The sequence below is a fragment of the Mustela lutreola genome, chromosome 15 (assembly GCF_030435805.1).
Source record: "Mustela lutreola isolate mMusLut2 chromosome 15, mMusLut2.pri, whole genome shotgun sequence".
NCBI classification, from domain to species: domain Eukaryota; kingdom Metazoa; phylum Chordata; class Mammalia; order Carnivora; family Mustelidae; genus Mustela; species Mustela lutreola.
Genome location: NC_081304.1, coordinates 52648887 through 52665975, shown reverse-complemented (window position 1 = coordinate 52665975; position 17089 = coordinate 52648887). Strand labels below are relative to the sequence as shown.

Below are 17089 nucleotides of genomic sequence, written 5' to 3'. Positions count from 1 at the left end.
ACAGAGCGAGATCATAAGTAGGTAGAGAGGCAGGCAGAGAGAGAAGAGGAGGAAGCAGGCTCCCCGCCGAGCAGAGAACCCGATGCGGGACTTGATCCCAGGACCCTGAGATCATGACCTGAGCCGAAGGCAGAGGCCCAACCCACTGAGCCACCCAGGCGCCCAATGCCTACTAATGTTTTATCTGAAAGTCTGGCCTCCAGTCATCATCCAGTGATTCCTTCATCTGACCTCCCCCTTCTTTTAGAGGATAGGGGTGTGCACAGCCCATGCCAACATTTCCCATATGTTAGGTGAATGCATGACATGCTTCCACAGTCCCCTGTGCAGTTCATCAGAGAAGAGAGCGCGGGAGAGAGGGTTGAGTTAATGAACACTCAAGTCCCTTCCAGCCCATTTACAGTTTGTTTCAGCTGCGATTCCTCGTCCTCCCCAAAGAGCAGACATCTGCACAGGCTTACAGAAGGCACGATGTGCTCCCTGTCACCTGCAAGAAAGCCAAAAGCCAACCTAGACCATGAGCCCAATCTTGGTTTCCGCCAAAGCATCTCTTTCCTCCACTCTGAAAGGCAACCCCCACCCCCAAGCCAAGGTCCAAAAAAAACTCCAAGAGAGATCAGTGAGTTACTCTGATGTTTATTTTAATGCATCTTAGTCCACACAGTTGGTATAAAATCAGAAAAAAAGCACAGGCAAAAAAAAAAAAAAAAAAGGTCTGGAGTCTTAGCATCAGAAGGGCACCATATTTACATCTACAGTTGGTGGCCAGTACAAGTCATTGCCAGACAGTCCTTGGAGGCAGAGAACAGTCTAGACCCAGCTGAGCCCTGGAAACGCACAGTCCCGGGCGGGGTGGGGGTGGAGGAGGGTCTAGAGCTTGTCCCGATGCTCCGACCGTAAGAAGAATGTGGGAGCGATAAAGGCTGTGTTTATTATTTATCTATTATTGGAATAACTGCAGCCTAGCTAGGTACAAAAGCAGTTATAAACCATTTATATTACAGAGAATTATTTATTCAGGTCTCCATTCTACTTTATGTTGTAAAACCGTTAATTGAATTTCCAGTGAGTGGTTTAGATGATTAGTGATACTAAGGAATGGTAGATATATAGCACCATTTCATGGGTTTCTTGTCACCGATTTCTCATCTCGATATGTGACCGAGACACCCACCGTCAAGGGCAAGCATTCCGAGGCCACAAGCTGTGTTTTTGCCAAGGGCTCCAGTTTGGGGGTTTCCCGCACGTGAGCGTGAGGCTTCGCACGGGGTTGTGCGCAGCGCCCGTCTCTGTGGGAGAAGCACGGGGCCACCCACAATTTAAGGGTTTTGGCCATTCAGGGTTTCTACCCACACTTTGGTTTTCTCAATGAGGTGGAGCGGAAGGGAGGTATCTTCTTTCTGATAAAAGGGAAGGGGCAAGACGGAGTTATTTCATGACTGGGCAAAACAAAAAGAACGAAAAACAGAGAACGGAAAATACTGAGCTCGATTACACGGTTAGGATGTCAAGTTCCTTAGCTACTTCTTTAAGATTCAACACAAGGCTGATGGTCAACATAAAAAGCAAACAATACTATGTACATATATGTAAAAAGTGTTATAAATAGGTTTTATAAACCATAGATATTATATACATCTTCAGTCAACACTAACCCCCCCCTTTCAACTGCTTTCTGTTTGGTTTGGTTTGAGTTTGGGTTTTTGGGCTAGCTCTTTTTTTTTTTTTTTTTTTTTTTTTTTTCTGGTTTCTGGTTTCCTTCCTCCCCTCCCCTAGGTATGCTCAGTGCCTCAGACCAGCTGTCTGGGCGCCTCATTCGCGTTTCCGCAAGATCACGTATATGACGCCGCTGAGAAGGGCCAGGGGGAAGGCCACCCAGGCCAGGATGTAGGCAAAGCCATAGGAGTACTCCGAGTTGAAATGCCATTCCGGGTGCCTCACCGTGTAGATGGAGGCCGCGCTCATTACGCACAGACCTGGGGAAAGATAGAGGCAAGTGCGGTGAGGGAGAGGTCACGGCGAGGGGTCCCCGGTCCAACACCCCCAGTGCGGATCCCACACTGGGGGTGTACCTGCCCACACCACTCCCTGCTCTTGACTCACACACACTCACAGACACTCACACACACACAAACACACACACACCGGGTTGCCCAGTTGTTGGCTGACAACACAGAGAGAGAAGTATATCTGATTCGGGAAGGAACCCACTGCCAGGTTGAGAGGAGGAGTTCAAAGATCTAGAAACACAAAAAGTAATCTGTTCTCTGGTTCCGATCTATGTTGACCTAGACCAGCATCTCCACGGTCCCTTGTCATTTTTTCTGCCCCGTCTCTGTTCCTTTAACTGTCACCAATTCCTAGTCGACAGCAAGAATTTGGGTTGTAGGATAAACCTGCCTAGCTCTTTCCAAGGAAGGCTGGGAAGTCGGCTCCCAGGGTGGGAGCCCTCGGGACCCTGTGAACTGCTCTGCAAGTGGGCCGTGATGCCATCTGAACCAGAAAAGTGAAATGACACTCTGCCACCTGAGTGGCGTGAGGGCCAGAGCACGGGGCTCCAGGCAGAACACAGGGCCCCTTAGCAGGACTGCATTGTATCAGATCGAGTGATCAATGCCTATGGGCATCGCTAGGCTTACAAAGGAATATAGAGGAACAAGAAGAGGACGAGGAAGGACAGGATATGACCAGGAGGCAGAGAGAGGAGGAAACTATCGTTGTGCTTGGTCCCTTCCAACAGTTCCTGGTGCCTCAAGGTTGGGTCTGAACCCCAAAGAGGAGAGGAAGGTTATTGAATACACAGATAAATCAGGAGAACTTTCCCCTGCCTACGTCTGCACCCTTCTGGCGTGGGAAGGACAAGAAAAAGCTCTACCTAGGAGCTCTTGAAGCAGGCAAATTCAAGAGTGATGGTCTATGCCCACAGTGGCAGTCTGCATCCCCCTGAAGGGAGGGGGTCTGGTGATGCCAGCACCCCAGCCCGGAGCTGCACAAAGCCTGCCCTGTTCCCTCTGTTCCCTCCTGAAAACATGGTCTGTGAGAGGCTCTGAGTGGCTTTATTATAAATCCAGCATGCTCTGCGGGATTCCTGTGGTTCCAAAGCTCCCAGTGCCCCAGACCACCTACATCTAACCTCACTGCTATTCAGGCTGCTGTTCCAAGGGACACTGCAACTTTGTTTCAACAAAGTGCATAAGTGGGACTATGTTACATTCACGACCCTGATAAGACTGTCCTTCTCCAAGTCAGAGGAGAAAACTCCCACTCCGCTGGCCCCCGCTAAGAAAGCCACACAATGGTCCTGGAACTACAGTGGGATGCGATCCAGGATCCACTACCTACAGAAAGTTCCAGAGACAGCCAAGATGCCTGCTTGGTGGGGGGGCGGGGGGGGGGCGGGGACCAGAGCAGGCAAACTGTCATTCGGGGAAGACAGCCGTTTTGATCTGTCAGGAACACGCTTTATTTGCCCTGAGGCCCGTGATACCCAATTCCCATCCCCCATGGCCCCCAAGGTCACCTCAGCCAAGTGCAGATTCGCATCTTTAAGAAAGATTGTGGTTGTCTCTTGGGAGAATGTTGTCCAGACAACATTCGAGAGTTTCTCCCTATCAGGGCGGCTGGACCTACCTAACGAGGGCAGGGCTGTGCAAAGAGAAATGTGACCGAGGGAACAGAGTGTGAGAAGGCCAGGCCGATGCCTATCACGCTGGCCAGGCTTCCAAATGGGCCATGCGCCTAACTAGCCGCCTCCTGAAAAAAGGCCACGAGAGCTGTGCAGACCAGCCGTGCCTGGATTTCACTGGGAAGGAGTGAGCATTCCATCTGTGACCAAGAGGGACCGAGGGAGGCAGGATTCACAAGCATAGCGACTAAGCAGATGGCCTAGTTTACATGAAATTTGCCTGAGGAACATCTCAGAGGCAGAGGAATTTGCACTTTGCCAGGATTTGCAGTGAGCTGAGCTAACTCACAAAGCCGTGCTTTGTAATTACTGTCGTCAGGAGACTGATGTTTTAGGGGATATGTTATTACAAGGCTGTCTGTCTGTACAGCCCTGGGATATAGGGTAGTTGATGCCACACGACAGTCCCGAAACATTTGTCCCGGTAAGTGGGTGGTAACTGGCTTCCTCACCCACCGGTAGGTGGGGGCGTGGCGATGAAGGTCCCCCACGGGAAAGGTTGCTGTCACATCAGCAAGCTTTGTGCCTTCCTTCCCCACAGACAAGCCATCTGTGCTCTGGGAGTGACAGGGACCTCCTGATAGGCACCTGAGTCCTGAAGGGCAGTCAGCTATCAGTGGGGGCCACTAACCCTGTCCAGACAACATTCGCGAGTTTCTCCCTACCAGGGTGGCTGGCTCTGGAACCAGCTCCCTAAAGCCCCCTTGAAGAGGAGGCCTCAAGTCGCCTTCATAGCAACAGCAACCACGGGTGAGCAATCAGAGCCCCACACCTTCAGACGGGAGCAACCAAGGGGCCAAAGACAAAGCAAGAAATGGCAGGAGGTCTCGAAACTTCCTTATTTCCATTGTGTTTGGCTCTGAACACATGTATTGAGCACCTACTGTGTGCAGGCACTGTTCTGGCTACTGAGGGCACCACGATGGATAAGACATGGCCCCTAGTTTCAGGGGGGACTGTCATTCAGGAGCAGACATGCCCGCAGAAACTTCCAATATGGCCTGACATGATTTCAAGAGAGGGAGAGAGAAATGCATCAGATGATGTCCTGAGAGGATGGACAGGCACAGAGTCCAAACTGGGGGGCCCAGGGAAGCCTGATGGGGGGAGACGGTGCTTGACCCGAGTCTAGAGGGTGTGGAAGAGTTAGGCAGGGGAAGCAGGTCCTGACAAGAATCCCCCAGGACACAGAGAGGGCAGCGTGAGGGGAGGCGGGAGAGCCCTGAGTGGCACATTGAGGAAGTTGTGGTGGGAAGACCGTCCTCAGCCGGGGGGAAGCATGATCTGCGGTGGGTTTCAGAAAGGTCACTCTGGGAGAAGTGTGGGAAAGGGATTTCGGGGTGGCAATGAGAGGGGACAGGAAGGCGCCCAAGTTGGCTTTTGCACAATGGCTGTGGTGTCAGTCAGGATAAGAAGAGAACAGAAATGGACACAACTTCCACACAGGAATGGACTGGATCTGGGTTAAGGGAGACAGGGGACCCAGCCTGGCATGGCCCCCTGATGAGCTAACTTAGCTCACTGGGAAAACAGGGATGTCTGAAGGGCTACAGGATAATGGCTGGGAGGAACAAGCCATCAACAGAATCGAAAGGAGCAGAGGAACTCAGGGAGTTAGATCAGTGACCTCCGCAGAAGCCAGAGGGAACCTGGCTAGAAAGTAAACGGGGGGTACAAGGAGCCTCGTGGCGCTGGTTGGAAGAGTGAGCGCCTTCGAGTTCTGCACCCCCCCCCCCCCGCCCCCGGTTCTGAGGGTCTTGAGGTAGGGCAGGAAGAGGCTGGAAGCTCCCTTCCTCTGAAAGTGCTGGGCTCTCTGTCTGTCAACGCAGAACCTTCTCTACCCTGCTGGCCCAGCTTCCGATTTCAGCATCCAAGCGACTCTCACCACCTCGAAAGCTGCCGACCGCATTCCCGGATTCCGACCTGGGCACCGCGAATGCAACGTCTAGAACGGTTCACCCCGATGGGGGCGGTTCCTAAACGTGACATCTGGCTGCTGCTGCCCTTGACCCCTTTGGAATAGGGAGCGCCCTGTGCTGTTCTATTCATCCCCCAAAGTCTTTCGTTCTAAAGCCCTACATCTGTATCCGTCTGTTTGACAGAAGAAACAGAGCAAACAGAACCACTCACTCAGGGGGTCTCCTTTTACCGTCTTCTCTGTTCTTCACGCTAATCACAATATATAGTAACAACACATGTGACCCGCGTTTGATTCTGCCAGTTGGAGAACAATTGCCAGACGGAGTACAATTATCCAGTCATCCAACAAGCGGCTTATTCAGGGCTTTCTATGTGGCGTGCCCGGAGCCCGGTGCTGGGTCTCGAGTCGTTAAATAGAAATCCAAACAGGGGCTCTGTCTTTCAGGTCTGTATCTCTGTGAATTTCCTGATGCTTTCTCATGGAGCGTAACCCAGCCCAGCGGGCCTGGGGTCAGGGTCAGCACTGCCTGAGAACATGGGTACTGGTTCTGAAGACAAAAAAGACTGCAAAATCCAGAGAGAGGACAGGAATGGCTCTTCTCTAAGAAGGCGGTTTACAAGAATCGATGGTCCAGGAATGGGATGCGTGGTGGGCAGAGAAATTCCTAGAAGACCTTACAGTGAGATTAGGGATGGTATGATGGCCACACCAACAGTTCCCAACCCTGGATGAACATCAGAACCACCCAGGGCACAGTCCCACCCAAGACCTCTCCAGGGATGAAGCCTGAGAGCTGGTGTGTTTGTCAAAGCTCTTTTTAAAAAGGTGATTCTTTAAAAAAAAAGAGTTACTATTTATTTATTTGAGAGAGAGAGGGAAGGAGATAGCGTGTGTGCATGAGCAGGGGGAGGGACAAAGGAAAAGGGAGAGGAAGAAAATCTCAAGCAGACTCCCCGCTGAGCACAGAGCCTGACACGAGGCTCCATCCCACGACCCTGAGGTCAGGACCCGAGCTGGAACCACGAGTCAGATGCTCAACGAACTGAGCCACCCAGGTGACACCCCTAAAAAGAGGATGCTGATGCACAGCTAAGATGGAAAAACAATGAACTAGATGGAGCCTCTTGACCCGTCTCCAGGAAGCAGCCAACCCAAGAAGTATGTAATCAAGTGTGAGACTTGTGGCTTATTCTGAAAAGCAGAAGGCGATGAGGCAGCAAAGCAGGTGGACGGATAAGCACCCACAGAGGTATAATCTAGAGCAAGCAGAGACGGCTCCTAAAGCTACAGTCAGTCCCGACAGCCCCCCACACCTTATACCTGCCTTTCCCGCATGCTCAGGTGTGATCTATGAAGACCACAGCTGGGCCCTCCAAAGGGATGCTAGGCAGGGGCAGAGCAGCCCAAAACAGCCGCCTGGGAGAGACCAGTGGCTTCCACTTAAAATACTTCAGTGCAGGGTGCCCGGGTGCCTCTGCTGGCTAAGCATCTGCCTTTGGCTCAGGTCATGATCCAGAGTCCTGGGATTGAGCCCCAAGTCAGGCTCCCTGCTCAGTGGGGAGTCTGCTTGTGTGTGCTCTCTCTCTCTCAAATAAAAATCTTTTAAAAATATAATAAAAAATAAAATAAAATGCTTTGGTGCTTTGAAGAAGTATGGAAATCTCTAAGGGAAGACCCTTTCTCTTTTAGTCCTCCACTTGAGTGGCAAGACCCTTCAGAGCAAGATCAAATGCAACTTTCTGGAGAGCCTGGGGTTACCAGAGGATCCTTTCAGCTCACGTGAACTGGCACTCACAGTTAGGAACAGAACATTCTTCAGGCTTATAAATTATGACCACTCCTGTGGCTCGACACAGCTAATTCAAGACAACTTCCTATTTGAATAGGGGCTGCCAGGCTGCCAAACTGATAAACTGAAAATTGGGTCCCATGAGAGATAAGAAGCTACATTCAAAGGGGAAAAATGAAGAACAAATCATGTGCTTTTAGATTTTTTTTAAAGCAGAATTCTAACGGGCTTACACTGAGTTCAGAGGAGAGCCAGAACAGGACGGGTTAGCAAATCCATGCTGAAGAAGCAGAGTTTCTGCCTTGGGTGTTGGGTTCTGTGGCAGTTTTGGTGGATTCAGCATCTCTAATGAGAAGGAAGTTCCTAACTAAATATAGAGTTCTTGTGGAATGAGGGGAAGTGGAGGCATATGTTGTTCTTGCGTGAGCTGAATGACCCTGGCGGCTCATGATCCTCTCCTGGTTTCAATTTATCAGTAAAGTAACACATTTGATGAAAGTTCTGTTTCCTAAATCTGGATTGTTTTATCTTGAGGACACATCCACTGATGCAAAAGTATGATCATCATTTGATTTGATATCGAACTGTAAATAACAAGCCAAAAAAGAAATCCCAGAATATTTTCTAGTTTTGTGTATTATTTCTGGAAGCAGAGTGACTAATGATAGCTCTGCTTCTTACATACCTAGGAATGATATCTTACTCCATAATCTGTGAGTTACCAAAATTGGCAACACTCCAGGAGCCTTCCTTGGTATAATAAAACTATGCAAGTAGCAAAGCACTCTTCGGTTTTGAAATCCTCAAATGGTACATACTGAAATGCTGTATTTAAGGATTTAATGAGAAGGAGCTGTCCAGTCTAATTCCTTCTGCTGGGAAAGGGTAAACTCTCCAGCTTCTAGAAAAAGGTCATCAGCATTCAGCTTCAGGCTGTGCCTTACCATATAGCTATGTGTAAGCCATTGTATCCACATATCCATCCATCCATCCATCCATCCATCCATCCAGGACATGTAGGCTGTTACAACCTTCCAATGATGCTTCCGGGGAAAGGATGGTGATTCAGCACCATGGACATTCCAAAAACCAACTAAGAGATAGCATAGCCCTTTGCCTACTCAGCCAGATACTAGAACATCCCATAGGACATGGATGTATTCTGGTATATATGGAGTTTATGACTTATTAGCATGGACTCTAGGAGCCACCACCTCATCTGCCCCTACTTCTCTCCAGTGTTTGCTGACTCAGTCAACTGGGAGTCAACAGGCAGAAAGATAAAGAGTCAATGGAAAAAGACACTGCTCAGGATATAGAGACCAAGTTGGAAGACATCACCCTGTATAACAGGAGCTTCTCAGACTCTGCATACTGTACATATGGATAACCTGTCCAGTGGGGGGACATGAAGGCAATTTAAGGAAGAGACAAAGGAAACCTCTCATGTGTCATCATGGCCCCATGTTGGAAATGATGGCACATTACACGGAGGTGTCAAAATGAAGACACCTGAGGATGACAACAGTAAATCAAAAGCCCACCAGAACCCTGGAGGGGGAATAAAGGAGAGTAAGAAACACAGCTTAGAGGAAGGACACAAGAGCTCAGCAGCACATCGAGACCACTTTCCACGCCGAAGCAAGGACAGCTCCTTGGGGGATAACATGTACGGGGCTACACCCTCAAGACTGGCCTTGGCTCTACTCATATTCTTGGCATTCGCCTCTGGTTCTGGGTCCAGAGTATAGTTTCATTCCTGGTGACAGGTCTGGCTGGGTTAGGGACCTTCCCACCAGAGCCCCTAAGTCTTATTTCCTATGGATCTCGTTCCATGGCATAGGGGAGAGTTCCCAAACTCTAAGGTGTAGGTACACACACACACACACACACACACATCTGTATTTCACATAAACCATCCAAGGTTTATGTAAAAGACTCACAAACATCTGTCCTTCCGGGGCCATGTCCCTCTACGGACTCATCATTCCCCAGCCTTGCACAGGCAGTCTCCAAATGAACTGGATATCATCTCCAACTTACCAGCAAGGATCTGGAAGACTCCAGTGATGTAAAACCGGCCCCCTTTGGTGAGGGTGAAGAGCTGGCAGAAGAACAGGAACAGGGACAGGACACTGAAGATGATGGACAGGATCATGGTGGCCTGGACAGACTGCAGCCATTCTGGGAGGGGAGAGACATCAGGTTAAGAAAAGCCAGCCAGGACCAGGGGAGAAGCTGTGCCATGAGGAACATGGCACCTGGTGCACCATGACCCCTGAAAACCACAGTCCTCCCAGGTGACAGAAGCCTTTTTTCTATGAGCAGAACTCAAACCATTCACTTGTATAATAAGGGCTGCAGGAAAACAGCTCTAATCCCACTACTAGGAGTTAAACTCAAGTTAAAATATATTGAACTCCTTCCCAGTCTTTTTGCCAAATGAGTTACTCCCATATAAGTACGCAGGTTGAAGAGGGTCCGAGCCCCGCCCACTGCCTTCTCTCTTCTTGCCCTCAAGGGGTTTTCAAAGGCTTGCTTCTTGGATCCCCTATATTCCAAGAATAATTTAAAACCACTGTTCAAAATATCAACATCCCCCCAAGGAGAGTTTGGGATCGTGAGGATGGCTGAGAAGAACAGACACTATTGATGCCAAAACCAATTTTGTAGTAAATTGGAAGAAAACGATAGTAGAGAAGAGCGTGCTATGAACATCCACTTGTTCAGCCAAGCCATGTCTTGGTCAAGCTTAACCCCAGTCGTGAGCCTCCGCTCAGAGCGGTCTGTGCTCGGTCATGCCACCAGATGGGACGCCGGGCTCTACTTCCACAGCTTCACTGAACTGCGCCCATTCCCACCCTTACCCCTCCTGCCCCAAGACTGGATCAAATCCCCAAGCTTCCTACTGAAGTTCAGGCAGGAAAGGGAATTCTGTAGCTGACCGTCTGCCGCAAGAGAATGTCATCTTGGGAGGGAGGAGAGAAGACGACACAGCCTGGGCTCAGCCCTACAGAGGGAACCTATGGCGTCCACCTAGGAGAGCCGCATTTGGCTTTGTCCACCTGTCACTCACGTCCTTTCCTCCAAGTGCCAACCATTGGGGGAAGGTGTTACTTTAAGCAAGGCGAAGCAACTGGAGAAGGAGAAGCCACAGGGTTCCAACCTCTCAGCCCAGTAACTGGGTGGTGTGTAAAAACTTCAAGAATCACATCCATGCTTCACACAGTACTCCAAGCTATGAAATCCACATGGCTTATACTCAGTCCCAGAACACGATGAATGTCGTTTGAGTCACAAGGAAATCATGGCAGAGTTTTAAGGGCGCTGGGGGTGGTTAACTGAAGAAATGTCGGAGATCCACCAGTCCAGCCCCTTTGTACTGACAGAGATTTCCGGAGATGTTCTGAGGAGCCCAGCTGGCACGGCCAATCTGGGAGGCCCCGGATTCCAGTCTAGTATTCTTTCTACCATGACAGAACATTTGCTTCTTTTACGTTTTCAATGTCTTGGTCAATTAAGGTAAGAAAATGATGTCCCGGGTTATGAGCTATCTTGACTTCACTTTTTATATAGCTCTTAATTTAATCTGTTTGTCTTTCTCCAGCCTAGTAATTCCTCTAAGGGAGCAGTCTGCAATAAAGCTAATGTTGCTGTAATGTTATTTTTTCCAAGGTAAACCAGTTATCCAGCACTCTGGTAGGTGAGGCTGGAAACAAAGATAACATGAGACCCAAATCCAGAACGAAAACAGTGACTGAGTTTTTTTTACTAGGAAACATTCTTCTGGGTACACTCTCCCAGGCAGTGTGGCTGGTGCAGATGAAAACCTGGATTTCCTCCTCCAATTCTGAAACCTTTACCTGACTCTACCTCTCCTACCACTAACAACAGACCTCACATTTAGAAAAAACTCATAATCTTTGACGCTAAATCTACAGGAATAGGAATTTCCTTAGACTTAGAAATGCAACTAAAGCCTTCTTGAAACTTCTTTTACCAATAATTTGAACTTGAGTCCCAACCCCACTACAATGGAGTTATTTTGCCATAAGGTGTCAAATTATATCAGAATTAGGGGCTCAGGGAAATTTTTATTCAGTGAATATGTATTTGTTTAACACTTACTATTTTGAGGCCAACGCTATGGTTAGTTCTGGGGATACAAGGCTGAAGAAGCTTTTCAACCATAAGTACAATAAAACACATACATGAAGACAATAAGTCGAACTACATCATCAATCACAATATATGTAAATGGGTTCAAGTCACTCGTTAGAAGATGAAGAATTTCACCTTCAATGACATAATTCCCATTGATAGTCTGATACAAGAGATACACCTTAAACAAACAACAGTCAAAAAATCAAAAGATTTTAAGAAGAGGTGCCAGGCAATAGTAATAAAAAAAAAGTAAATATAGCAATAATGGCATCAAACAACACAGAATTTAAATTGCAAAAGATGAAAAGAGCCAGAGAGGGATACTTCATAGTGAGGAAAGACCCAACTGACTATGAAGAAAAGATAGTTATAAACCTTTATGCCTATAAAATAGCATGGCTCAGAGGCACCTGGGTAGCTCAGTGGGTTAAGCCTCTGCCTTCGGCTCAGGTCATGATCCCAGGGTCCTGGGATCGAACCCCGCATCGGGCTCTCTGCTCAGTGGGGAGCCTGCTTCCCCACTCTCTCTGACTGCCTCTCTGCCTACTTGTGATCTCAATCTCTCTCTCTCTGTTAAATAAATAAATACAAATTTTTTAAAAATAGCATGGCTCAGAAAAGGTATAAAGTAAAAGATAATTGGGAGATGAGAAGAAATTGACAAAGTCACAGTCATAGTGAAAGTCATTAGCATACCTCTCTCAGGAAAAACAAATCAAGTAACTGAAAAAAATACAGAGCAGAGAGATTACTGGTAACAGAATTAACCATTTCAACTTAGTAGCTATACAGAAAATTTGTGTCCATATAACAAAGACCGCAAATTATTTTTTAAATGTATAAGGAACAGTCTTAAACATTATGTATTAGGTGACAAGTAAATCTCCATGAATCTCAAAGGAAGCAAAAGTGATACAGGCATAAACTGAGGCAAACAGAAAGTAGGAATGAAAAACAAATTGGTGAAAAAAAGATTGGAAATTTAAAAATAGTATTTGGACAAAGAAATCAAGATGAAAACTAAAACTTTGCTCAGCAGGATTGGGATTGAGAGAGTAGTAAATGTCAAATCTGTGGGCAGTGGTCCAAGCCATACTCAGTGGAAAATGCACGCCCTTGGAGCATTTACTAAAAATCACAAATACTGGCAAAGAATGAACTAAACTTTCCACTTAAGAAGTTAAAAAAGAAATAATTAAATGAAGCCAAAATGAACTGACTCATTACTGAGGAGCGCAATTGTTAATAAAATTTAAAAAGGACAAAAATACAATTAATTAAAGACTCATGTTCTTTGGTGCGGGGCTCAGAAAGGCAGACACATTTTAATAAAGCACATAAAAGAAGTGCTAAAGACATAGAGACATACTATCTTCCCAGATAGAAACACTCGAAGTCTTAAAGATGCCGCTTTCTCCCAACATAATGTACAAATTCAATGCAAACCTAAAATATATCTCAACTGGAACTTGTCAAATGCTTTAAAAACTTATCTGAGGGGCACCTGGGTGGCTCAGTCAGTTAAGGGTCTGCCTTTGGCTCAGGTCATGATCTCAGGGTCCTGGGATCGAGCCCCGCATCGGGCTCTCTGCTCGCTAGGGAGCCGGCTTCCCCTTCTCTCTCTCTGCCTGCCTCTCTGCCTACTTGTGATCTCTGTCAAGTAAATAAATACAATCTTAAAAAAAAAAAAAAGAATAGCCAATAAACATATGTAATGGTGTTCAACCTCATTAATATCCAAGAAAATGCAAGGAAAATCCACAAGGAATGTGATGCCAAAGTTTATCTATCACACTGGCAAAAATCAAAAAGGTTCTTAAGGTCAACCGAGTACATGTATGAGATACCCCTGAACATTCAGATGAATGATATATAATCAACCTTCTGTGACTGGCAATTTGGCAGAATATATTTAAATTGTTAGATGCCAATAACAGGACTCCACCATTTAATCACTACACTGTGGATAAATACTTAAACATACCCCAAAGAGACATGAATAGGATTGCTCATTATACCATCACCCCCATGAGTGGCAATAAATTAGGGTCAATCCCTCCAATGGAATATTTTTGCAACCACTAGAGTCATGAGTTAGATCTCCAAGACATCGAAAGGACTAAGGTGTCCACACAACGTGATGTCATTATGGAAATACACACCAAAAAGCTTTATAAATAGGGGTGTGTGTGTGTGTGTTCACTGGAAAGAGCCAAAGCCACGCCAACTGATACCCACGGCCACCCCCAGGATCTGGAGCTAGAATGGAGGAGAGTTTGGCCTCTGCTCAAAGACCAAATCTGCACCGTCAGATTTATTTTTAATAAGGAGAATACTTTCCTGTAACATTTGAATAATTAAAACTAACTTAAAAGATCCCAAGGCAAAGCAGCACAGCAGGCCACAAGAAGGTATCCAAAATTCAAAGAACACTTGGAAAACTGGACAGGACTGGTCTTCTACCTGCAGAGAGTAAAGGGACTTCTTCCCTCGGATGCTCTCAGATGGGGAGCTGGGGAGAGAGCCAACGGGGCCAGCAGGGAGCAGCCTCCATTCCAGCCCTGACAGGCTGGCTGAAGGTGCATAGGATTATTCAGAAGGAAGCCCACCATGTCCTGAGGAGATTCGGAAGTGCGGAGGACATTTCTCCGGATCCAGAATCCTTCATCCGGATGGGACTCGACCAGGAGAGCAGGAATCCCCACTCGGGGCATGGTAGGTGTTTGATCCTGTATGAGGACACGCCAAGCCCGACTGCTGGGCAGCCCAGGAGATGGCTCTGCCACCCTCTTCTGCTGACCACCAGCTTCACTTCTCAGTTACCATGTGTTTGGCCTTGGATTTCTCTTCTCTGATATGACACACCAACTATCTTGCAGGGCTACCGCAATGATCAAGAGAACTGATAGGAAAGCTCTGCCCAGGGATGATATGGGTCCCCCCCCACCCCGTTTAAAAAGCTGATGTGGAGGACGAGGGCAAATAAGCATGTACGGACTGTTCCAGGGTATGGTTTCTGGGGTACCTCTGGCTGGGTCACTCTGGTAATGAAAAATGGGGACCATAATGTTCCCATAAGCTATATGACTAGGGGACCAACCAGAACTCCAAATGCATTTGCCAGTATTTGCAAATTATCTGGAAAGAGGCAGACTGTGACTCTTTTAGGCTTTGCAAGCCAAAGGTAGGGTCTCTGGGGCCATACTCAGTTTTGGCATCTTAGCACAAAATTGGTCTCAGTCACTATGTAAATGAATGGGTGGGGCCTCTCATCCAGTAACATCTGACTTACAAAATCAGGCCTTGGGCCAGACTCGGCCTGCAGGGTGTAATGGCCAACCTCTGCTGTCACAAAGCAAGTCAGATGTACGGGATGTCATTATTAAGGGTAGCGAGACAACGGATGTAAGGGACAGAGGTCTCAATGACAAAGCTGTTTTATAGGAAGCAAACTTCACATGACACCAACACTCCAAGGGGCAAATCTGAGCTCCTACCTGAGCCCCAGGGCAGGACGACGCTGTCTCTCCAACTGCAAATTTCCGATGACTCGCTGAGCCAGTAATGAGCACCCCTGGTCATCCCCCAGGCCCAGCGCAGTGGCTGGCCCCAAGTGGACACCTGGGTGAATACTTGGGGAATTCCCCCTGGCAACGTTTTCATCTCCAACCTTGGTGCAGAGCCTAGGAATTAAGAGCCCTGAAACTCTCTGCAGGCGTGGTTTTAATGAGATTGCCAGGTCCAGGAGGTGCTGACAGCTCTCTGACATGGGCCGCGGGTGCAGGCAGACCCTGCTCCCCCCGCAGATAAGGGCAAGCTTGAGTTACCCTATGATCAAAGCTCGCCTCAAGGTCAGATTCCTGCTGCCGTGGCAGCTAAGCGGTAAAGGAAGGACATCTGCCCCCACAGCTGTATTCTTAGCCCAGGGGCCTGCAGTCCAGTGGGTTATGGGCTCAGAGAGGATGAAGCACTTTGAAATGTACCAGAGCATCCGGGACCTTCCGCGTCCGTCCTTCATCGTGGGCACAGAGCCAAGTGCCCCACCCATCCTCCTTGCCCCGCAGGGAGTCCCGCTGGGCTCTGAGCGACTCCTAAAAGCTTTCTGACTCTGTCAACAAAAGAACCGGTTTTCTTGGAAGGGAGAGGAAGGACAGGGGCGGGAAAGTCACCGCAGACATCCGGGAGGCCAGGAGAGAAGAAAGCCTCCAAGAAAGAGGCCATCAGAGGGGATGAGTCCCAACTCCAAGAGATCGATGGGATTGCACAGGTGCATAACACTGGGCTGCTTTCAAAAGCATGTGACCAAAAATAATAATAATAATGATGATGAAAAAAAAAAAAAAAAACAACACACAGGCTCAACAAGGCTTGGCTCCCCACCCTCAAACCTTCCCCTTCCCCTACCATCACAGTGCCATTTTCCTTACATGGCATTCCAGGAATAGGTGACCTGCCAAGAGGCCTCCATCCTCAACAATGTGGCTTTTGCCCTTGGGCTTTGCCCACCAGCCGGAGCACATGCAGAGCCCAGCCTGGGTCCCCCACCCCAGTGGGTGGGGAGGCTTCAGTTTCATCCCCATTCAGACCAGCCAACGGCTTTGAAAGGACGTTCAGGTCTCAGGCTGGAAGCAAGCTGAGTGTAGCCTCTCAGCCCACAGACAGCCGCCTGGAGCTCAAGAGATGAATGAGGAAGGCCACCAGGGAGAAAAATTTTTCAACACATAGTCATGGGAGGGGGCATGTTAACCAGAGCAAAATCCACAGAAAGAAACTGCAGGTCAAGGTGTTTCAGCTAAATCTGAATTAACCGTACTCCTGATTAACAGGCTTAGTCGTAGACACAAGGAGGAGTCTTTCAGAGCCTAACTTGCATCTGTGGTTTGACACCAAAAAAGGCTTATTCTGCTGACTAATCCTGGGGCTTGAAAGGGGAATATAATATAGCACAGAAAGTACCTGAAAATAGGAAGCTGTTGGAGGCTTCCCTTATTTTCCAGTTGGAAAACGCTAGTAACCTGAGGATCAGGTTAGGCTAGGCCGTGTTTCTCAAAGAATTGTTACGGGACCCAAGGGCTGAATAAAAAAACAAAAAGAGAGGAGATGGGTTCCACGGCCAAGTCCATTAACCTCCTTCCGTGGATGTGAATTATAACGTGTAATGAAACACAGTAAAGGGGAAAGGAATTCTTGCCATATGAGAAGCCTTCTTAACTTTAGAATTTTCGTGTTTTTCAAACTGACTCAACAGAAAACCTTTTTTTTTTTTTTTTTTTTAAGAACAGGCCTTTTGGAAATAAAATCTTAAAAAAAAAAAAAAAAAAAAAGAAGAGGAACAAGAAAAAGAAGAACAGGCCTCTTGGAACCACTGGGTTTGGCCAGAAAAATGGCCTTCGAGGACCAAAAGCCATTGTTTATGAACTGTATTATTCAAGAGAGCACAGAGGGTGAGCGGGAATGGCTGCGTTGTTCTCGGGATCTTTGGGTTTGAAAGGCATTCCCCACATAATAATCACCAGAAGCCCCCTCTCCT

At 47.8% G+C, this 17089-nt stretch overlaps 1 protein-coding gene across 2 annotated transcripts in view; it reads right to left on the bottom strand.

The window, feature by feature from the left end:
* Window positions 1-620: 620 nt before the first annotated feature.
* PMP22 (peripheral myelin protein 22) overlaps window positions 621-17089 on the bottom strand; it is a 30542-nt gene continuing 14073 nt past the window's right edge. For both annotated transcript variants that reach the window (XM_059148078.1, XM_059148080.1), the window contains exons 4-5: window positions 9439-9579; window positions 621-1976 (exon numbers count right to left, since the gene is read on the bottom strand). In XM_059148078.1, the coding sequence (XP_059004061.1) occupies window positions 1813-1976; window positions 9439-9579 (305 nt within the window). In that variant the 3' untranslated portion in view covers window positions 621-1812. The remainder of the gene's footprint in view (window positions 1977-9438; window positions 9580-17089) is intronic.